The sequence below is a fragment of the Portunus trituberculatus genome, chromosome 38 (genome assembly GCF_017591435.1).
Source record: "Portunus trituberculatus isolate SZX2019 chromosome 38, ASM1759143v1, whole genome shotgun sequence".
NCBI lineage: Eukaryota > Metazoa > Arthropoda > Malacostraca > Decapoda > Portunidae > Portunus > Portunus trituberculatus.
Genome location: NC_059292.1, coordinates 25,046,543 through 25,070,885, shown reverse-complemented (window position 1 = coordinate 25,070,885; position 24,343 = coordinate 25,046,543). Strand labels below are relative to the sequence as shown.

The 24,343-nt window shown below is 38.5% G+C and overlaps 1 protein-coding gene and 1 long non-coding RNA gene across 4 annotated transcripts in view; one reads left to right on the top strand and one right to left on the bottom strand.

The window, feature by feature from the left end:
* Window positions 1-4,145: 4,145 nt before the first annotated feature.
* LOC123515134 (protein broad-minded-like) overlaps window positions 4,146-24,343 on the top strand; it is a 32,268-nt gene continuing 12,070 nt past the window's right edge. For all 3 annotated transcript variants that reach the window (XR_006677785.1, XM_045273596.1, XM_045273595.1), the window contains exons 1-8: window positions 4,146-4,440; window positions 4,828-7,003; window positions 7,367-7,537; window positions 8,856-9,025; window positions 9,364-9,537; window positions 10,144-10,335; window positions 16,960-17,237; window positions 17,563-17,724. Coding sequence is in view for 2 of the 3 variants with exons in the window: in XM_045273596.1 (XP_045129531.1) it covers window positions 4,891-7,003; window positions 7,367-7,537; window positions 8,856-9,025; window positions 9,364-9,537; window positions 10,144-10,335; window positions 16,960-17,237; window positions 17,563-17,724 (3,260 nt within the window). In the remaining variant the exon portion in view is untranslated. The remainder of the gene's footprint in view (window positions 4,441-4,827; window positions 7,004-7,366; window positions 7,538-8,855; window positions 9,026-9,363; window positions 9,538-10,143; window positions 10,336-16,959; window positions 17,238-17,562; window positions 17,725-24,343) is intronic.
* The window catches only part of LOC123515135, a 27,198-nt gene continuing 12,656 nt past the window's right edge, over window positions 9,802-24,343 (bottom strand). Inside the window, exon 2 of the long non-coding RNA XR_006677786.1 lies at window positions 9,802-10,318. This is a non-coding gene — a long non-coding RNA (uncharacterized LOC123515135). The remainder of the gene's footprint in view (window positions 10,319-24,343) is intronic.

Genomic DNA, 24,343 nt, shown 5'->3' with positions numbered 1-24,343 from the left:
AGTTACGTGAGAATCTCGTAGGTTACGCATTATCTAAGCACATTAATTGTAAAATATAAATATGATGGGATAATGACATAAGGTTATAGCAATATTGCGGAAGATTTGGGTATATTTTTTAATGGTGGTGCTCTGAAAACTTTGGGCGAACGAACACACAACATCATGGCCTCTGACAGTGCGATGATTTGAGGGGATCCACAACAAAAATGTCTCTGCCAATGTAACTACTGAATGACAAGCAGTCAGTAGTGGTGTAGCGGCTTGTCTGGCATATTGTGTATCAATGGATACTGGGTATATTACCTGTAATACCTTATAAAGTAGGAAAATGTGACAGGGGAAGTGATACCTGGGATCTTAAGGCTCTATTCACCTCTATTATTTGGTCTCAACACCGCCATAGGCGCTCACGTATTATAAAACAATTTAGTTAATCTTTTTAAAGGTCCGTTTCACGTACAAACACGAAACTCACGTATGTAGAAGGCTTGGTGACCTTGCCTTAAACATAAAATAATTGAGCCGCAAGCGTCTAGTTTGGCCGTCAGTTTCTAAGTCCAGCGAGCTCAGCACCAGTCAAGAGTAAACACTGAAATGATTTTCAATTGTTTATAACAGATTTGTGGGTATAAACAGGGATTTGTGGGTAGCGGCATATAAGGATTTCATGGTATCTATAGAGCTAATCCCTCCAATCACGCGCTGCCATTCGAGAGGCATAAGGTTATCATTTTTTAGGTTCCTTGTTAGCACTAGGTTAACACCCTAAGGGGGGTTCACTGGGGGCTGCGCTTCCCCTCCGTATAGGATAGCTTAGGTTAGGTTATGATAGGTTAATGCCTTAGCGTGGTTTGGGGAGGATCCAGGGGAGACGCAGCCTCCACAATTAGGTTAGGTTAGCTTAAATTAGGTTAATGCCCTAGCGGAGGGGTCCACGGGGGGCTAAGTTACATTAGGTTAGTTTAATGCCCTAGCAGGCGGGGTCCAGTTAGGTTATATTAGAAATTAGGTTATGTTAGGTTAGATTAGGTTATACTTGGTTAGATTAGGTTGGAAAAACTTGAAATATTGAAAATTTCCGTAATTTCTTTTTTTTTTTTTTAATGCTCATATTGCGTTTTTTTCCCCACCAAAACCCCCGATTCCTCACAGGCCCCAAGCTTGTTTGGGGGGGGGATGGAGGGGAAGGGAGGGACAGACTTGTTATAAAGAATTACCAAAAGTTTTTTTACACTTAACATATTTACCTGTGACGTCTGTAACAAGATGTTTTTGAACAAGGTAGACGCAGATCTGTGCTACAAAAATCATTTGGACATGTGCATCCAGCCTCTGTCGCATGTACCAGGGCCGTCAGAAAATATTCCCTGCAGAAAATAAATGTGTAATGTTTTATTTGAGCCTTGCCTTCAATTATCCCATTCCCATAATAATATCTTAATATTACGGTGGAATGAGGCTATACGTCTCAGCTTGGCGTGATCCTGCGGGCAGCGGGGTGCGACTAAACAGTACAATAGTTTTTCCGTCGGGCGACGACGGACATTCGTCTGGCAGTGTTACTATCGTTCGCTCCAAAAGCGAACACTTATGGACCGTTCGCCTTTTGCAAAGTGCTACTGAAAACACCTATAGTCATCCACGACGGGAGGAAATCACTCGTTGGCAACTCTTTAGCTTAGCAGGCTTGGTCACACCCTTTTGTTCCTGCCTCCGTGGCGAGTGCATAGAACACTGCACTGCAGTATGAATGAAAATATGGAGCTGTAATGATAAGAACATCGATTCTTCTTGTGAAATTTATTGTTTATATGGCATCATATACTTATATGCTAGAAAATAGATAATCAAGTGTACACCACACGCACTTAAAGAGGCAAATTATATGTTGGTGCATTTTTTTCTTAGTTTCCTGGTCCTTGGAAATGAATGAAAGCTTATATATTCTTTTTTTGTTTTTCCATTTTATTAAACAAGTAGCCACAGCACACGACACCATGCCAATAATGTGAAAAACACCACCACGCACAAGCGATAAAACGTCGTGCTTGAACAAAGGGGCGGGGCTTATAAGGCTTGATGAAGGGGCGGAGCTCATCGTGACGCCAGCCAATCACCGTCCAGGATGAGTTATCGTGAACATTTCTATTTATATTTTTTTATTCAATAACAATTGCTTCATACGACATATAACAAAAAATCGACATCTTATTTTATCTTATTATAATAATTTACAACATTTAAAACATCCAAGAGCTCGTAATAAAAAAGCTCATTTCAGATTTTGGTTCTTCACGTTCTATGAGAGTGACGCTACCTCTCTTATACCTACCTTGGCTGGGTATAGGAGATGGTCAATGAGGCTATACAAGTCATATTGACCTTGCTGCCAAAATTTAGCAATGAGAGGACATTCCATGATATAATGGTGCAGAGTGGTGCATCACACAGCATACACCAGAAGCACGACTTCCCAAAAGTATTTATAGCCTAATCTGAGCCTGATTACCACCCTGTCCTGTCACCCTGTGATGCAGTGAGTCTCCCATAGATGTAAACACAGCTTTGGGAGACACGTGCATAGTGAAGACCAGGGATGGATCAAATACAATTGTATTTGTATTTTAATTGTACTTAAATACAATTTTAATGTATTTGTATTTGTATTTGTATTTGCATTTTAGCATCCAGAGAAAAAGTATTTTGTATTTCTATTAATTTTGTATTATGGCACCCAGAAAAAAAAGTATTTTGTATTTGTATTTGTATTATGGCACCCAGAAAAAAAATTTGTATTTGTATTTATATTTGATATTTCGAGTCAAAATCATTTGAGGACAAACAGAGAGAGAGAGAGAGAGAGAGAGAGAGAGAGAGAGAGAGAAGGATGGACACAGACGAACTATGACGGTTTACATACACGTCGCGTACGAGTACCATCTCTGTCCCACTCCCAGTCCCACTCGCTGTCGCTGGTTGCGTGAGTCTGACTGAGTCAAGTACTTTCAGTTTATTGACAACACTTTTTGCCTACATGCCACCAGCTGGGAAACTAAATGTAAGTCCATCAACAAGCGACACTACAGTGGTAAAGGCAGAACTTGAGTCATGCTTAGAAGAAGGTGTTCTGGCGTTTGACGTCAACCCACTGAGGTACTGGCGTGAAAACAAGAGCTTCAACATTTTGAAGCCTTTTGCCAGAAATATTCTAGGGTGCTGTGCAACATGGGCACCATCTGAAAGAGTATTCAGTAAGGCCGGTAAATTTTACAACCCTGAGCCAGCAAAACTCGGCCCGGAAACCTTCAGAGCATTAATGATGATTAAATGCAATTATGATATATAGAATGCAGTTATAAACTTCTGTGAGAAAATGTTATATTTGTTTGCATATTTTCAGATTTTTTTTTATTAGTAGCTTTGAAATCTGAAATAAGAGTACTTTTATTTGTATTTTTTGAATAAGTTATTGTATTTGTATTTGTATTTTGAGATTTAGGAAAAGAAGTATCTGTATTCGCATTTGTATTTTTAGATTTAAGAATAAAAGTATTTGTATTTATATTTGTATTTTTGGAAACCCAAACGAAAGTATTTGTATTGTATTTGTATTTCAATTGTAAAAAGTCAGTATTTGATCCAACCCTGGTGAAGACTAGTGCCACACTGCCTCTATGGCAACAAAGTTTCAACTGACCACTAATGCTATTATGTACAAAGTCCATAATGCTACTCTTATACATAGCCCAGTCCCAGAATGTACTCGGTGCCACCAGGGTCAACTGTGACGTCTTGAAGGGCACATTGAGCAAGGCGGTCTGTCTTTTTATTTAGTGGGATACCCACATTGGAGGATATCCAGGTGAAATGGACCGTGGCACCAGCACCTTCTAGGACGTGGATGAGATCAAGACGCTTATTAACTAGATCACAGTCCATGGGGGGAGGTAGACTGAAGAGCATACAATGCAGCCTGACAACATTCCTTTTCATAAGAAAGAAAACTCCATCGTATATGAGGCGGCCAGTTAACTTAATTAGTATTATCATAAGGAGAGATATACTATACATGTCTTTCTATTCACTAATGCTTCATGACATTTGACAGACAATATCCTGATCCCCAGTGTTTGAATCTGACAGATAAACACTAAACAGTAAACAAAACAGAAACAGCTGCCGGAGGCCGTCGGGGGCTCGGGGCGCGTCTGCAGAATCTTAACAATACTGTTTCTTAATTTTCGTCTCAAAATTATGCATCCTTACGAGAAAAATAATTATGAGCGTAGAATTATAGGACATCACTTAGGTCAGATTAGGCCATAATAGCTCCTTTGTAGTCACGATTGTGTGTGTGTATGTGTGTCAACTGGCTGTTGCCTGCAGTAGGCTGAGTAGAGGGAGGAGAGGAAGGTGGCTGTGGCACTGCCGATAGAGGTGTAGTATCGCTGTGTTATTTAGTGTGATTTATGACTCGACAATGGTTATGGGAGCACCAATATATATTTCAGTGAACGTACTTTCATCGTAGAATGATGCCCCGTTCGTCTCTCCCAGAAGTTATTACTTTTTTTAATAGATTAAGAGGAATTAGGATGTGTTCGTGGCCACTATTCAAACAGCGTAAATATAAATAGATCATAACAACAGTGAGTCCATATTCATTCTACTGTATCCCACTTCCAGGACAAACAGAGATGGTGACCTGTTGGGAAAGTGGGGCTTTAGGGTGGGACAGGGCCAAGCAAAAAATGTTTATGTTCAGATAACTTTTAATTCATCCATGTACAATTTGGCTGGCAATAATAATTGTATCTCTTATAGGTAATTTGTGTTTGGTGAGGACACAAATGTTTGAATGAGGCAGACTGACCACTCCACTGCACCATGGAAACCAAAGCCAGTGAAGACAAAACAATAGGATCTAAGCAGCAGGTGAAGGATCTGCTGACTCATATGGACCCCATGATATACCTTGCAGGTACTGCTGACAATACCTCTGAAATGCTGATGTACTTAGCAGACATGGATCCATCCTTTCACAAGTTACACCTGGTCAAAAGCTTAAGGATGGGGATGCGAGAAAGTTTAACCATTACTATTGAAGAACATGTATCCCATTATCTTCAAGAACAAAAAGGAAAGATGTATGCTGAAAATCCAGTTGATTTCTTAGTAGATAAAATTCTTGGTGATTCTAGATATGCAGACTTTGTCAGAGATTCCAAGTTAAGCCTTGAGAACTCCATTCATAACATTTCTGAAAATTTTGATGATGAGATTGTAACTGGAATGTTTGGTAATGATGATGATGATCCCACATATAGTGTTAGTCCGAATGAGTCCAATGAATCCTCTCTAAATTCCTCCCTCAATCAGTCTGGGCTTATGTTCCTGCACCCAGCTCAGTATGACAATATAGCAGAAAGCCTGACGGGCAAGAGAGAATATGAGTCACGAAATGATTCATTGAACATCCTTATTTCAGTAAGCCCTGGGGAACCAGTGATGCAGGATGGCTGGCCTGACATTCGTAAGGGATTAAGGGACTGTCTTTTTGAAGAATGTGATGAAATATTTGACAAGTCCTTGAAAGTTCATTGCCGGCTGCTCACCTCCCAGGTGCACAATGCTGTTAAGGAAGCATATTTGAACCTTCTAGATGCTGTAGCAGGATTTTATTTTTCCAAGCAGCATGTTGCTAAGATTCCTGTCAGAGGAGAAAAGATTCATTTGAAGACCTCTGGAAATTTTATAAGAATCCTTAAAATATTGATTGAATTTCAAAATGAATTACCTCTCATTTGGATTAGATATCCTGAGAGATATGTTGATGACATGGTAGAAGCCACAATAAGACTCTTGGCACTGCAGCCTCCATGTCGGGATCTGCAGCTGATGACAGTGCTGGACATGTACAGTGTGGTGGATCCTGATGCCTCGTGGCTGAAAAGGTGGCTGCACGGGCAATGGGGCAGGACTAAGACCTTTGCTGTCATGAAGAGCAACTCAGTGGTGCTCCTGAACTCTGTGTCTCTCTCCATCAAGTACTTGGAGAGCTGCATTTTTATCCCACATTCAGAAGCAAGTGAAGAATTTCTAAGTGCAGGCTTTGTTGCATACTTGCAGTTTATCCACAGTACCAATCTTATTTTGACTGTCTTGAGTTTTCTAGATGGAAGGAAGCTTTTCCCAGTTAATGTTCCTTATAAGGATGAACTGGTGACTGTTCAGGGGATACTCCAGACACTGGTTAAAGCAATAAATAACAATATATCTAAACTACTAACTTCAAAAATTTGTGATATGCTGTGCAGGTTTTGCTGTATGGATGAAGCAAGATGTTCAGTTGTTTGTGATGCTGGTATTGTAGAAACACTACTACAGGGAGTAAGTAGACTTGAAGAAGGGCAAGCAAAAGAAGAAGACTCAGAGTTGAAAGTTTTTTGCTCTTACATCAGAGCCGTGTTGCTCCTACTTGATGCTATTACTTCAACACATTTGGGTCAGAGGTACATACTTTTGGGAAGGAAGAGAAAACCAAGCTCAAAGTCTGGATTGTCTGGGATTTCAAGTAATCTGGCCAGTGAGGTGCTGGACCTGATCCTGTTGTTGATGAAAAGCAAGTGTGCTGGCTCTGATCTAAAGCGACTCTGCATAAGTATCTGCAGCAGCCTTCTTGCCTCCCCAATTGGTATTCATGTGTGCATTGATCATCCTTTCATGGAGGGTTTCCTTGGACATCTTAAAGAAAGAAGTCGAGCAGGATCACATGCAAGGATTTCACAAGGAGACGGTTGCAGAACCTGTGAGCCACTTGTCCTCAGTGTGCCTCAGTCACTCCCTCTGCTCACCACACTGCTGGTCTCCTTTAGGGGAGTGTTCCTGCTGGAGGGAGAAGGGGTGCTACCCCTTGCTTTGAGTCGGGTAATGCCAGAGCGAGTGAGGAAGGGTGGCCTTACCTCAAGGATTCTTGCACATATCTGTTCATCCCAACAAGGTAACTTACAAGACATTTATGTTTTCATACATGAATTTTACTTAGTAGAGTCAAAGCTGACCAAAGTCTAGCTGTTCATCTTGATTGGACTCATTTTACTTTTATCACTTTGCCAGCTATTCCTTCTCATGGCCATCTTTAAGACTGATGTCTCTGTTTCTATAATGCTGTATAATATCAGAGCTTTTCTTTACAACATCGGTATTTATAAGCAAAATTATCTACTAAAAGAGTTGTCATGTTAATGACTTAGACATTGCTTCAACAAACATGGTGATGCTGCACGCTAATTATGTCTTTGACTCTCATAGTGCACATATAAACAGATGATATGTTTCACACTAATTCAATATCTTCTTTTAGGTTGTTCTCTGCTGGGTAGCCTGAATATTGTTCGCCCACTGTGGGATATCTTGAGCCAGGTGGTGAGAGGGGAGGAGCAAGCTCAGGGCCGGCCACTCTTGCAAGATGAGAGGGAGGAGGCCATGGGGGAGGCAGTTGCCCCACTGCTGACACTCCTGGCCACATTCCAAGGTAAAAACTTTCCTGCACTATCTATCATATTTACTCATATTTCCTATGTCTTCTTCTATTACTGTCGCATCATTCCAAGGTTAGAACCGTTATCCATGTTTTACAGGTCTCCCTTACTTTTCTCCTTTTTCATTTATTACTCGATTGTAGTTGTGGAATATTCTAAAGTATGAGCTGTCCAACATTTTCCCTCATATTTCCTCTCTTTTTGCTCCTTCATCCCAGATTGCTTAGCAATGATACTGTATATGCTACCTGTGAATTGAGTTAAATAAAACTGGAATGGTGCCTGAGCTATCCATTATTGAGTTCCATGTACTTATCATTACATTTTTATATTTGTTACCTTTATATAGTGTAATCACTAGTTTGTGATATAAGTTGAGTAAATCACTTATAACTGCATGAAAAAAAGAATCAATATGAATACTTGGATTGTTGGCCATTAAATATATTATGTTTTCTTTGTCATATCCAGATATAGGGATGCCAGAAAACAGTGGATCATACTACAGATATAGATTTATGTCATGAGTCTTCTGAAGTACAGGTAACTCGATTTATGCGTGTTTGATTTACGCTTTTTTGTTATAACGTGACCGAAAAAATATTATAATTAATTTAATTTCCGCGATCAGTTTACTTATATGCGATTTGGTCCAACCACATTTTCAAACTGAGCGCCAGATGCAATTTCAAACTGTGCGCCAGAGAGTTCCGCAGATAGCGGATAGGTGGGAGCTCCGCTCTTCTTGTGCCTCATTTGCAGTTTGCCAGCACTGAGTACAGACGGAATTTCTTCAATCTGCCTATAATTCACCAAGATGGCCCCAAAACGTCCTTCATCTTCTGCATGTGGGGTTATTTTTGATAAGTGGATTTTTGATAAAGTGGTAAAGCTCAGAGGAAGATGGTGACTGACTGTGGTGTGAGTGGTAAAGGCAGTGATGCAGTGAGTGTTGTGTTTACGTATTCTTTGTTTTGTTGTTTTCTCTTATTATTTCTTGCTTTTCCCTTTACTTTAAATACTCTTCTAGTATTTAGAATGGTAAATAATAAAAACATGTTAATTTAGCCAAATAAATAGAGTATTTTGTACAAATTTTTTCGGACCACATCCTGCATCTCCCCTATTATCTATTGTTTCTTATGAGAATTACTTGTTTGTTTTACGCAAATTTTGATATACGTGATGCCTCTTGCAACGCATCTATCGCGTAAGTCGAGAGTTACCTGTATCTGGAAGAATTGATCTGCAGGTAGGATAGATTGACCTTGAGAAACCATTACTGATAGCTGAACTCTATGAGACACTCAGGCACTCGTCTGGTCTTTAGCCGAGAGGGTCTGCAGGAGCCACTTTATGAGGCACTCTTCTCTCCTGGTGAGCTTCAGTCTGAACTTCACACCATCATCCAGCAACTTCTGGTCTCTGCTACAGCTGTCCCAGATGCTGTGGCATTCCTCCAAGCTTCCATGGGATATCAGGTAGTGTGTATGAATGGTATTGTTGAGCCTTGTCTATATAAGTGTTTCCATTACTTTCTTCCTTACAAATATCTGACATTGATAATGATAGTAAGACTGTAAAAAATATAAACTGTTTTATAATTTCATGTATGATGGAATTCAGTACAAATAGATTCATTTGAAATTTGAAGTGAGTACCAGGATATGTACTGTGAATTTGGTGTACATGGTCCTACAAGCTACTTGTGAGCTACTTTTATCATGCACACTACCATAATATTTACATCATGTGGCTTGCAAGAAGTTTCAGGATTTTTACTAAATTTTGTCTCAAACTTACATATTTACATTTGAAGGAACAACTTCTTGCACAACAAAAGCAAATGAGGATTGGAGAAGGCGATGCTATTTCTGTAGATGAAAACTCCATCCTTCGCAACCACATTCTGGTGAAGTCATATTTACTTGGTGGCAGTGGTGAGAAGTTGCTGCCACCACACACCTTAGACAACATCACTCCCTCCAACACAGTGAGTGTTCCAGGCACTGAGGGGCTAGATCTTGGATTTTATCAACACCATAACTCGCTGGATTGTAATGACCACTGCATTCTCAAATGTTTTGCAGCATTATCTCAACTTATTGTTATATTCTTTAGTGGAAATCATTGAGGTCTGTTCAGGATTTCTGTTGTAGGGAAGGAATCCATATGAAACCCCTAAGGTTTTCAAATTTCAGGCTAAGATTGTTGATTGGTTTACATATTGGGACCATGCAGTAAGAATACTTAGCTAGTGGATGCATTATTTTACTCAGGAATTTCCATGTCGTCAAGAAACCAGTTATGAGCTATATACAGAATCATTATAAGATAACTTTTGTTGTAAAAAATATATCCTGAGGTGAGAAGCAGTGGCTCACAGTCTTGTAAAGAGATCAAATCACTTGTATTTTCTTATGATAATGGTAGTAATGAATAATGTCATTACAATTGTGATTCAATCCCCATGTATGGGCAGATTAGTCAAGTACCCAGATTTGAAAATGGAAGGTAAATGAAGTTTATATCGTTGATTTACCTCTCTCTTTATTTATTAATTTTATTTCATGTGCATTAGACCTACCCTTTTCTACAGCCTGTACTCTTCAGTCAGTATCCTCCCCCAAGAGATTACATTCCTGAGAAGCCCATCCGCTCCATGCATAAGAAGCAAAATGAAGTGTGGCGCTTCCTATCAGACACACGCCACGGCCTGCATGATGTGGGTTGGTTAAGTCACTGCCGCAAAGCTGTCTGCTCTGTCTTGAAATCTGGAGAAGAAATTAAGGTAGCATGCATTATAACACAAACTGTCTTGTATAAGATTTCCATTTAGTTTCATACTTTAGTGATATATGATTTTAAAAAGATCTTTTAAGTGTGACATAACTTAACCATTTTTTGCATATTAAGGAAATTTTTGTAATAGAAAAAGAAATCAATCTAAAGGTAGGATAAATTGCCCATGAGAGGTCATCACTAGAGATTGAATGACTGATATGATACAATAACTCATTGGAGCACATCCTATCTCTCTATCATTTTGCAGAGATCTGCATCCTTGGAGATTTCAGTGTTCATCTCCAGCTTTGGCTTTCCTCACCCTTCACTGACCTTCATGGTGAACTAGCCTTCAACTTTGTTATCCTCCATGACCTAGAGCAACTCTTATTCCTGACTGTCTTGGAGATATGCCCAACATTCTTGACCTTTTCCTTATCTCTAATCCTTCTGCTTATGCTGTTACCCGATCTTCTCTGTTGAGTTCCTCCAATCACAATCTTGTATCTATATCTTGTCCTATTTCTCCAATCCTTCCTTGAGATCCCCCAAAATGGAGGTGCTTTTGGTGTTTTGCCTCTGCCAGTTCTATATTGCTGCTGTGGTAGACGGCCACTATTTTCCTAAATTTATTAACAGTGGTGTTCCTCAGGTTTCTATCCTGTCACCCACCCTCTTTCTGTTATTTATTAGTTATCTTCTTAACCAAACTTCTTGCCCTATCCAGTCTTAAGGTGGGTTCACAGGTCTCAAAATGCGACTGAAATTGCAAGTCGCTAGAAGTATTGACTGAGCCCTTTTTGTTGGAACATGTATACACATAGTGACTAGGAAGCATTGGCTGGTTGGCAGGAAGTGAATGTAAATGAATAACTACTCAACAAGATGTCTTCCTCTGGAGACTATGACAACTGTGATAAAATAAAATCATCACAAGTATTCAATCTTCACTTCTAACAACACCTTGCATAGAGGAAAGCAGTCATCGGAGAGTGGCAGCTATCTTGTTGAATGCTGATTTGCTTAAGCTTTTTTGCTGAAGAATTAACTTTTAGGGTCCCAGATGTGCTCTTTTTCCCTTACCAACTTCAAAATCTTCTTTATACCAACACCACATTTTCAAACCTTTCTCCGTGACGTCACAATGTAAACAAAGTCGTGAATCGACTGAACAAGACTGACATGTTGGTCTTGTTTTGCGATTGGTTTTTCTAGTGACTACGCACCAATATATTCAGTCAGAAACTCTTCCAATTTGCAATTTCAGTCACATATTGACACGTGTGAACCCGCCTTTACATTGATGATACCATCCTACACCTTTCCACATCTTTTCAGAGACGACCAAACCTTTAGGAAGTCAACAGATCATGCAGGGATGCCACAGAATGCCTGACTTCTGATCTTTCTAAGATTTCTGATTGGGGCAGAGAAAACTAAATAGTGTTCAATACTAAAGATGTACCGATACCAAAATTTTGGCTGATTCCAATACCGATACCGATACCACCTAATTTGGCCGATACCGATACTACTACTTATAGTGATTACTGCACTGGACACCAGGATGAGTTGGTGGAAGGCGAGCATTATCAGATGGGAGGCTTTGTTTTGGGGGATGCTGTAAGTCCTTCTGAGAATGTTTGTGAAAAGGAACAATTCTAGAAGCTTTTTGAAACCATTTGCAAAGGTAAATTACTCAGTAATTGGAATGAATATCTTCTCAGTCTTCTGATTCTTATCAGTTATTTTAAATTCTTACTTCTTACTCCTTTAGTGACCATTTGGTCTTGTGCATTTTCATTATTAATTTTTTATTGACGATATTTTGGCAATCAAAAATATTTTTTAAATTATTAAAATTGTAAAATAGACACAAAAAATTAGCAAAAGAAACTCATTTTGTTGTGTATGTTTCTCTTTAATTAAATCTGACATCCTTTGATATTAATTCATTACACATTAGTAGACCAATTCAGAAAAATGAGCTTTCACCTAATCTTTTCAATTAAATAGAAAAAGTTTAGTTTATTCTAAATTTCTAGTGTATTGCTATGATCTTAAATAATTAATATGCAACAAATTATACACAATGCACATGATTACAAAACAGAATCGTTACTTTCTTAGTTATGGAATTTTTACATCCTTAGGTTAACACAAGTAACTCAAAAATTAAACTTGCATTAAAATTAATATACATATATAATTCGAGCTTCCACCTATTCCAGTATGATATCTTGGAAAAGGCTAGCACTAGCACTGTTAATTATAAATCAAATAAGAATATGCTGTTATTTACAATAATGCAAAATGCCTAACTATATATATATATATATATATATATATATATATATATATATATATATATATATATATATATATATATATATATATATATATATATATATATATATATATATATATATATATATATATATATATATATATATATATGTGTGTGTGTGTGTATATATATATATATATATATATATATATATATATATATATATATATATATATATATATATATATATATATATGTGTGTGTGTGTGTGTGTGTGTGTGTGTGTGTGTGTGTGTGTGTGTGTATATATATATATATATATATATATATATATATATATATATATATATATATATATATATATATATACAGTAAGGTCTCGGTTTACGTCAGAGTTACGTTCCTGAAACATGACGAAGTCGATTTTGTACGTAACTCGAGTTTCCGACATTTCAAAGCATATTATGGAGTTTTCAACCAATCATTGTTTATGGTCATTCAGGTAAGTTAAAGGTTATATTGTTATATTATTTACAACTATGTAGGAATATGAAACACAAGCTTGTTTTTGTTGTTGATTAGGGCCACGAACGCGAAGGACTGCAGGTTGCAGAGAGGGGTGGACGCCTGAGGCCGCCAGGAGGGTGGGCAGGTCGAATGTTGTGACGCCCAGGGTGGACAGCTGGGGCGAGTGCAGTGCGGTGGGAGTAGAAGCGTGGGCAGCGGGCAGGAAATGCAATAGGAAAGGGCAATAGGGATCAGCAGACAGGCGCAGACGGTGCAAGTCAGCTGCGAGTGTCGTGTGGCCCAGGCGAAGGCTCCGGAGTTGTTATTGTTGTGATGGGTGTGCGAGCCCTCAAGGTCGTCAACCTCCCGTTGTCATGGTAACGGGCTTCCCATTTTCTTCTTCCTCCCTCACACACAGCTGCTGCCTCCTTCTCATGTCTTTTAATTATGTCCTCTTTTTCTTGTAGCGTAATGGTTTTCCTTTTCTTAGCATCACTGCTGTCACTAAGAAGTTTTCTTTGGTGCCATTGAGCAAGATACTAAGAACTTGAGTCAGTAAACGCAGAAGTAGGATAACACTCTTGCCAGGGGCGATGGTGTGGTGGAACTGAGGCAGGGTGTTATTGTATTCAAGCGTGAGGCGGGCGGTGTGGCGGGCAACCACCAACAATAACAATAAATCCCGCACTTTACGATTTATAAATTTTCAATTTTTTAATCTTAAATTGCCTTATAGTGGACTGACGTAACTACGAGTTTGACGTAACTCGAGACCGACATAACCCGGGACTTTACTGTATATATATATATATATATATATATATATATATATATATATATATATATATATATATATATATATATATATATATATATATATATATATATATATATATATATATATATATATATATATATATATATATATATATATATATATATATATATATATATATATATATATATATATATATATATATATATATATATATAAAATCATTTTTGGATTCTCAATATCTGAAGTTTGACATTCTTAGATTATAGTTAAAAAACATAAGCTTTTCACCTGTGTGAACTTTGTGTGGGTGGGGGAGCAGTGTCTGACTGAGAGATCTACTTATTGGGGCCGCCGTGGTACAGTGGAACCATGCATGCTTTGGGATCCGAGTGGTCTCCAAGCGCACGGGTTTGAATCCTGTCCACGGTCTGAGTGCAGGTTGGGCTTCCTCACTCAGGGCAACAGTTTCCTAGCGGGTGGGCTTTGAGATAGGAGGTACCCTAAAAGTATCCTTTAGCCCATAAATTCCCGTGAAAAGCCCACATGGTATAAATAAAAAAATTAAAAAATGCGTGGTGACTCATGACCGACCGTGTGACAGGATGCCGGTGTTCAGCCTATACGCGTTTCATACATGTCCAATTTAAAGGTTGTGGCTTATTACCACAGAAAACAGTATTCTATGACATATGGTAATCACCACGGAAACTTAATACGTCATATTTTATTAATTTGGTATCATCAATATCTTATATCGAACTAAGTAGAAAATTCCTTTTAGGTATCTGAAGTATTGGCATGAAATAAGCAGATAGCGATACCGATACCTAAAAAAAGGGCCAATACCGCCGATTCCGATACCGATACCGATACCGATCCATCGGTACATCTCTATTCAATACCTCAAAAACTCAATTTCTCCATCCATCAACTCAACACAACCTTCCAGATAACTATCCCCTCTTCTTCATTGACACTTAGCTGTCCCCCTCTTCTACACTGAATATCCTTGGTCTGTCATTTTCTCATAATCTAAAGTGGAAACTTCACATCTTATCTTTTGCTAAAACTGCTTCTATGAAGTTAGGCATCCTGAGGCGTCTCCGCCAATTTTTCTTGCTCCTCCAACTGCTAACTTTGTACAAGGGCCTTATCCATCTTTGTATGGAGTACTCTTCACATGTATTTTTTTTGGGGGGGACTCCACTCACACAGCTTTATTAGATAGGATAGAATAAAAAACTTTTCGTCTCATGCACCCTGTTCCTTTGACTAACTGTCTTTGGCCTCTTTCTCACCACTGAAATGTTACATCTCTTGCTATTCTGTACTGCTATTGTCATGCTAACTGCCCTACTGATCTTGCTAACTGCATGCTTTCCCTCCTGTGGCCTCATTGCACAATGCTTTCTTCCTCTCATCCCTATTCCGTCCGATTGACTAACCGCAAGAGTTAAGCAGTAATCTCTATCTTTTATACCTCTCTCTGATAAACTCTAGATATTTTTGCTTGTGACTGCATTTCCAACTTCCTTTTGACTTGATTTAATTTAAGAGCGAGGTTTCAGGGCAAAGTTTCAAGACATTTGTTCGTCTTTTGGCTAACTATTTGACCTACAATTGGGCTGGTAACTTAGTGGGTCTTTTTTTTTTTCTTTTTTTTTTTTTTTTTCTTTTCCTTGGCCAGCTTTCCCCTCTTGTGTGTGTATATATATATATATATATATATATATATATATATATATATATATATATATATATATATATATATATATATACAGGTGACTCCTGCTTAACGAAGGTTCACACAACAAAATTTCGCTACAACGAAGGTTTCCTTTTACTACCATCTGCTCGTTTAACAAACACCAAACTCGCTTTAACGAAGTTTTATACAGGTAATTTTTTCCAAGTTTGAAAGCCCCGCCGTATTACGCAAGCCGACAGGCTTTTGAATACACCAGCGCCTCTCGTGGACAACACGTGCACCACTCACTCCCCCTGTTCAAAACAATAACAGCGTCAGCAGCAGTTCGTCTTCCCTCGCTCTACATGCCACCAAAACGCCCTGCAATGTCGCCTAGCATTGCTAAGAAGACCAGGAAGTCTCTTATTCTCAAAGTGAAGCTGGATATTATTCACAGACACGAGAGAGGCGAGAAAACTAATAGCATTGCTCGCCACTATCTTGACTCCATCTACTATCTCTACTATTTTCAAGTCAGCAGACTCTATTAAGAAGGCTGGTGAGACCGTATCTTCCTTGCAAGCTAAAAGAACCACGTGAATTCGTGACTCTACAATGGACAAAATGGAAAGCCTTGTGGAAATGTGGTACATAAGTTTTGTATGTGATACAATGATGCACCCTTTGTTTACATTCCACAGGTTGCCGGTTAGTGTCTTTCCCGTTTCACTCTCCCTTCCTTCATAAATTTAAGATCATCAACATTATAAAGTTACGTACATACATACATTAGTGTACATTATAATGACTTAAATTAAACTGCCTAAATGTTCAACTTCATTATTTTTACTTTCATCAAACCTTTCACTGTACTATGATGCACTCTCGCTTTGTTTACTCTCAATGGAAGTTAAGTCAGGGGTTAAACTTGTTATAATCGGTTCGCTTAACAAAATTTCGCTTAACGAAGGGTTTTTTAGGAACGTAACCCCTTCGTTAAGCGGGTTGCCTTATATATATATATATATATATATATATATATATATATATATATATATATATATATATATATATATATAAGTCAAAAGCATTGCTGATCTACTTAAATTGATCACCAAGGCTTGAATGAAGTATGGCCAGCCCTACTGACCTGCCACTATATTTGTATTGGTTATTAACTAAAAGATTTTTTTTTTCTTCCCCAATTCTATTTGAAAATGTGTGTTTGTAATGAAAAGATGTATACACCTTATGTGCTTTTTGCTTCATTTCACCATTTTTACATTGTTGACTATACATAAATCTTGGATATCTTGAGGAAAAATGTTACGATTTAACTTATGGGACATGAACTCTCACCCTCCCTTGGCAGAGTTGGCTTGTCATGGACCTCATAGATCGAACAGTTCGTGCTCTCCTTTCATGCCCTGAGGAACTTCTGCCTGGGTTCCAAGTCCCTCAGCCTCCCTCCCCAGGAGCTGCCTTAGGTCTTGCCTCTCCTACTGTTCCCTCTAAGGGATGGAGCTTTTCCTCAGGATCATCATCATCACCAGTTGGCAGTGAGAGTCTTCAGAGCCTCTACAGGAGCAAAAGTTCTGACTTGCAAGAACTTCCAGAGTATCATTGTCTTGCTTCTGAACTTGTCTTACGGTGAGTTTGTGCATGCTCTGACCACTTCACATAAAAGTTTAAAAACCAATTGAATTTTTTATGGTAGAGTATTGCATTGTAATTAGAAATTTATTTATGAATATGACAGAAAAGAAAAGGAATTGTAAGAATTAAATGACAGACATTTCTTTAGATGAAACTGTGTTTGGAATTTACTAAGTAACTGTACTATGAAAAGATGTTCAAAGCTCTCATTGACTCCTTGGGCTTATTTAACAGACTTTACTTTCTAAAAACATTTTGGCAATATAAGGATTTTTATTTGTGTTTTTATGGAAAGGTGAAATGTGTATATTTCTTACAGGTATGGAAGTGAACTGCAGCTCCTTATTGCCAGTGGAAGCATCAGAGAGAACCTGATGGATGTGCTCAAGTACACACAAACCAGTGTTCTTCATGGCCCATGTGACAAGTGTGACTGGTTCACACAGGCACTCTTCCTTGTGTATGGAGGCAGCTTTGATAGGTGAGCCATTGAGGAAGTAACTTTTATTGCATTGATACTGTGGAGTGGGTGTGTTCTAGATTGTTCTTAAGGTATTGCCCTGCTTTGGAACATTATGGAAACCACATTTATTGTGTAGATGCATTAGGATTAATACTTTAGGGATGTTATTATTTGGCAAGAATATATATATATATATATATATATATATATATATATATATATATATATATATATATATATATATATATATATATATACAGTAATACTACTTAATGAACAGGATAGGGGGTGTCAAAGCTGTTCGTAGAGCGGAAATTTGTTAAGCGGACGTAATTTTCCCATAGGAAATAATGGAAATAGGGGGTATGCGTTCTGGGCTGGTCCCCAACATACCACATGGGTTAAAAAAAATATATATATATATTACTATTAGCGTTTTACAAGCCTTGCTCCCCAAGAAAGGATTGTTTTGTAATGTATAAAGTGAAATCTTAATGAAACACCAAAAAATAAAGCAGAGATGATGAGATCGGCCACAGACGGCGGAGACTCCTGTGACTTGGCCACTTCTTCTTCTTCTTGTGACCTTTTTAGCTTGGCGTGTTATCTTTCACCACGATATTACATTTGTTTTCACTCCTCTATTGCCTGCTATAATGGATATCATATCTTAGTATTCATATACGCTCATGTCATGAGGATAACCTGGACTCCGTGGCACTGAGTGATAGTGAATTACTAATGAAATACCGCGGTAGCCAAGCTAATAAAGGTCACAAGAAGAAGAAGAAGCGACCAAGTCGCCGGAGTCTCCTCCGTCTGTGGCCGATCTCATCATCTCTGCTTTATTTTTTGGTATTCCATGTAAGATTTCACTTTATGCATAACAAAACAATCCTTTCTTGGGGCAAGGTTTGTAAAAAGCTAATAGAAATGTTGTTTTGTGAACATATATAAGATAGTAACACCACCTCCAGAGGTGATGTTCCCAGCAACCTCAGAGCAACCTCGTCACCGTCCCTCCAAGCGTTCATGGAAGCCATTTCGCGGCAGGAGTTTGCTCTCAGGTTGTTAAAGAATCTTGGATCCAGCTCCAGGAGCGCTAGAGACAGGTGGGGAGCCAGACAATCACAACGAAGCTGTCGCGTTCGGTCCCTCACCCGGCAAATTCAAACCCAGAAAATTCGCTAAAACGGATGTGGTTGTACGTTATGCGGACTTTTTGGTCTAACTTTATATAGTATGTTAAACCGGAAATTCGTTAGATGAACATTCGTTAAGCGGAGTATTACTGTATATTGTCACGTTCCCCACTTTTCAAAGGGTTAGTTCACCCAAAATTTAATTTATTCCAGGTTCAGGGAACTGCACGGAAAAGAAAGTTTAAAACAAAATGAAAGAAGCAAAGGCAACGGAAATACTCATTAACCTAACTTACAATTTATTTAATCTAGTCATAACTTACTTTTTACAACTTACAGTGAAAGAAAGACAAAATATCACACACAAAAAAAAAAGCTTGGATAACACTCCCACAACTCTCCGTACTCACATGGTCCTTGATATTACTGACCACATGCAAAGAAAAAACTAAGAACAAAGAAAACTATAACCAACATGGCTCGTAATGACACACCACCCAGCATGGAAAAGATACGGGTGGAAAGAATGCGGACACCAGCAGAATCCTAAAACCTTGAAAATACTAATACAATTGCAAAAAGATTTGACGAACTCATGTATAACCTCTATTTGTAGGCACAAACAACCTAAAACATCCTATTGTTAGCAAAAGTACACAAACACATACCTTGGTGGCTTATACCTTAGCCATTACTCACACCATGTGCACTCCAGTGGTCCACGTGGCCTTCCCAGCTGGAGGTGGCAGGCCTCCTCTGGTGACCCAGCTTGACCTCCAGAAACGAGCAAGTGAGAGTGAGGTCAAGCGCGCCCACTGTTTTAAAGACTGCCGGCGCCTTAGGTGGACAACGTATCGTCCAGCAAAACTTACTTAATACAGTGATCACTCGTTTATCACGGTTAATGGATACCAGAACCCCCCGCGAAAGGTGAAAAACTGCAAAGTAGGATTTGCGACCCCCTTCCCCCCAGGAATTTTGGTGTATGTGTGTGTGTGGGTACCAGAATGTTTAAAATATGTAAACAGTATTTATACTTTACATATACAGTATTTTACTTAAAATCTATTTAATTATAAAACCTTATACAGTAATTATACATTTACTCTCTCTCTCTCTCTCTCTCTCTCTCTCTCTCTCTCTCTCTCTCTCTCTCTCTCTCTCTCTCTCTCTCTCTCACATGATACGTAACACTCAACTTTTTCACTGATGGTCATCATCTTCCTCTTTTTCTTGGGCTCACTAGAGGAAGTGCAGGGGCACAGAGCTTAGATGGCATTGTAAGGGCTTAATGAATCACTGCTTAAACAAAAAAAGTTATCACGAACACAACACTAAGATACAATATGTGAAACAGTCAACAGCATGGAATAGAAGGTTGACCTACAAGGCATTCAAAATGGGTCTAATATGAGCATCCGTGACATCAACGGGTTCACAAGAGGTCTGAGCGGGGATGTTGGTTCAATTAGCAAGCTGCTGGGTAGGTGTTCACGTTCTTCTCTCTCTCCCTGGTAATTTGCACCTTAAGACATTAGTAAATTTCTGATGTCTAGTTATTGAGAAGTAAATTTCTGATGTCTAGTTATTGAGAAGTAAATTTCTGATGTCTAGTTATTGAGAAGTAAATTTCTGATGTCTAGTTATTGAGAGGTCCCCATTCAGTTACTTGTATAGATATAAATTGCCTCAGTTATATATGTAACATAAAAATGAAATAATAATAATAACGAAAACAACAACACTATATTAATATTAATAATAATAAGAGCAAATGTTTAATGATAGTAATAATAATAATAATAATAATAATTTATAACAGCAAGAGTATTGATATCATTAAATATGATAATGATACAATGGTCAAAGAGAGAAAGAGAGAGCTCTGACAGTGTTGAGAGAGAGAGAGAGAGAGAGAGAGAGAGAGAGAAACCTGCTGGCAAGTAGAGGGTGTGGGGCAGCAATAGGAGGCAGAGAAGCCTTCACAAAACTTGTCTCCTCTGCCAGGTAAGTATGATTTGCTCAGCGGGCAGAGGGAAAGCGTGAGGTTTCCATGCAAGAAAGACACGTCCTGGGAGGAAGCTCCCCTGTTGATGAACCCACTGACGTCACTAGCCCCAGCTCTTTTCCCCTTAGAGATGCGCATAGGTCAACCTTCTATTCTATGGGCCTTGGATACAACAAGGGTGAGGCTGCATATGTATACGAACAATACATGTACAGTGCTTTACGTACATTGCCATCGTTATTACACACCAACTTACCGAATTACTGTACGTACAGAGTTTGTAAGTGACACCACAGACCCCATGATATAGTGAAAAATCCACAGAACGTATCTATGAGTATGTATCAAAACCACAAAACAGTGAAGCCGCGAAAGTTGAACCGCGAAATAGCGAGGGAACACTATACTACAAATATAAAGAATTTCATCCTTACTCACTAACATCCCTACCTACAACACATAACATATTAAAGAAATACACTCTTATTAACTAATAATGAATACAAAAGAACTTAAACTAATGTACAATATGGTATGTTATTACTAGTTGCCCACTCAACCACTGGTCCAAGGAGAGCGAAACTGGGTAAAAGAAATAGATAGGTAACTTAACCTAAGGCACACTAACAATATATATATATATATATATATATATATATATATATATATATATATATATATATATATATATATATATATATATATAAGGATGAATATAGCAAGAAATTGTGTTTACTAACTCTTTAAATTAGGCTAGGCATTTCAGATTCGTCTACTCTTTCCGTCACCTTGAGTCAGACGAAACGCATCATTATCCTCTAGTGTCAATTTTTAGTCAAATTAAGATCTATGGTTTCTAATCAAAACTTTAATGATAAAATTAAATTTCTTGTTAATTGGAATGATGCTATAATCTCAAATTAATGGAATCTTGATACGTAGATGTAAATATATACAGGCAATCCCCACTTAAAGAAGGGGTTACGTTCCTAAAAATCCCTTCGTTAAGCGAATTTTCATTAAGCGAACCAATTATAACAAGTTTGACCCCTGACTTGAGCTTTCCTTGAAAGTAAACAAAGCGAGAGTGCATCATAGTACAGTAAAAGGTTTAAAGAAAGTAAAAATTATGAAGTTAAACATTTAAGCAGTTTAATTTAAGACTAAGTCATTATAATGTACACTAATGTATGTAAGTAACTTTATAATGTTGATGATCTTAAATTTATGAAGGGAGGGAGAGTGGAGCGGGAAATACGCTAGCTGGCAACCTGTGGAATGTAAACAAAGGGCGCATCATTGTACTGCATACTAAACTTATGTACATTTCCACAAGGCTTTCCATTTTATCCATTGCAAAGTCACGAGTTCAGATGGTTCTTTTAGCTTGCAAGGAAGATATGATCTCACCAGCCTTCTTAATAGAGTCTGCTGACTTGAAAATGGTAGACAGTAGATGGAGTCAAGCCATGGTGGGAAGCAATGCTATTAGTTTTCTCGCCTCTCTCGTGTCTGTATATAATATCCAGCTTCAATTCGAGAGTAAGAGACTTCCTGGTCTTCTTAGCAACGCTAGGCAACATTGCAGGGCGTTTTGGTGGCATGTAGAGTGAGAGAAGACAAGCTCCTGCTGACGCTGTTATTGTTTTGAACTAAGGGGAGTGAGTAGTGAGCGTTTTGTCCATGAGAGGCGCTGGTGTATTCAAAAGCCTGTCAACTTGCATGTGATACGGCGGGGCTTTCAAACTTGGAAAAAAATTACCTAGATAAAATTTCGTTAAAGTGAGTCTGGTGTTCGTTAAACGAGCAGATGGTAGTAAAAGGAAAGCTTCGTTGTAGCGAAATTTCATTGTGTGAACCTTCGTTAAGTGGGGTTGGGGTTATATATATATATATATATATATATATATATATATATATATATATATATATATATATATATATATATACATATATATACAGTAAGGTCCTGGATTACGTCGGTCTCGAGTTACGTCAAACTCGCACTTACGTCAGTTCACTATAAGGCAATTTAAGATTTAAAAAATTGAAAATTTATAAATCATAAAGCGCGGGGTTTATTGTTATTGTTGGCCACCAGGCGTCACTAGTGGTTATCCGCCACACCGCCCACCTCATGCTTGAATACAATAACACTACGTACCTCAGTTCCACCACACCGTCGCCCCTGGCAAGAGTGTTCCTACATCTGCGTTTGCTGACTATCTTAGTATCTTGCTCAATGGCACCAAAAAGAAAACTCCTGAGTGATAGCAGTGATGCTAAGAAAAGGAAAACCATTACGCTACAAGAAAAATTGGACATAATTAAAAGACATGAGAAGGAGGCAGCAGCTGTGTGTAAGGGAGTGAAGAAGAAAATGGGAAGCCCGTTACCATGACAACGGGAGGTTGACGACCTTGAGGGCTCACCCACCTATCACAACAATAACAACTCCGGAGCCTTCGCCTGGGCCACACGACACTTGCAGCTCACTTGCACCGTCTGCGCCTGTCTGCTGATCCCTATTGCCCTTTCCTATTGCATTTCCTGCCCGCTGCCCACGCTTCTACTCCCACCGCACTGCACCACGCTCCCAGCTGTCCGCCCTGGGCGTCACAACATTCGACCTGCCCACCCTCCTGGCGGCCTCAGGCGTCCACACCCTCTGGCAACATGCAGTCCTTCGTTCGGCCCTAATCAACAACAAAAACAAGCTTGTGTTTCATATTCCTACATACTTGTAAATAATATAACAATATAACCTTTACTTATATAACGCTTCTACTCCTACCGCCACAAAGCTCCCATGTTGTCACAACATTCGACCTGCCCACCTTCTGGCGGCCTCAGGCCTCCCCTCTCGGCAACTTGCAGTCCTTCACGTTCGCGGCCCTAATCAATATATTCCTACATAGTTGTAAATAATATACCAATATAACAATATAACCTTTACTTACCTGAATAACCATAAAAATTATTGGTTGAAAACTCGATAATATGCTTTGAAAGTACAAAAACTCGAGTTACGTACAAAATTGACTTACGTCATGTTTCAGGAACGTAACTCTGACGTAACTCAGGACCTTACTGTATATATATATATATATATATATATATATATATATATATATATATATATATATATATACAGATAACCCCCGTTTAACGAAGGTTCACACAACGAAATTTCGCTACAACGAAGGTTTTGTTTTACTACCATCTGCTCGTTTAACGAACACCAAACTCGCTTTAACGAAGTTTTATCCAGGTAATTTTTTCCAAATTTGAAAGCCCCACCGTATCATGCAAGCTGACAGGCTTTTGAATACACCAGGAGCTGCTGGTACTAAGGCCTGCCTCAGGAGAAATCCTGAGACACCTGTAGAATAAAGATCAAGATCAAGCCTCTCATGGACAACACAGGCGCTGCCGATACAAAGGCCTGACTCAGAAGAAATTCTGTGTCACCTGTAGCATCAAGATC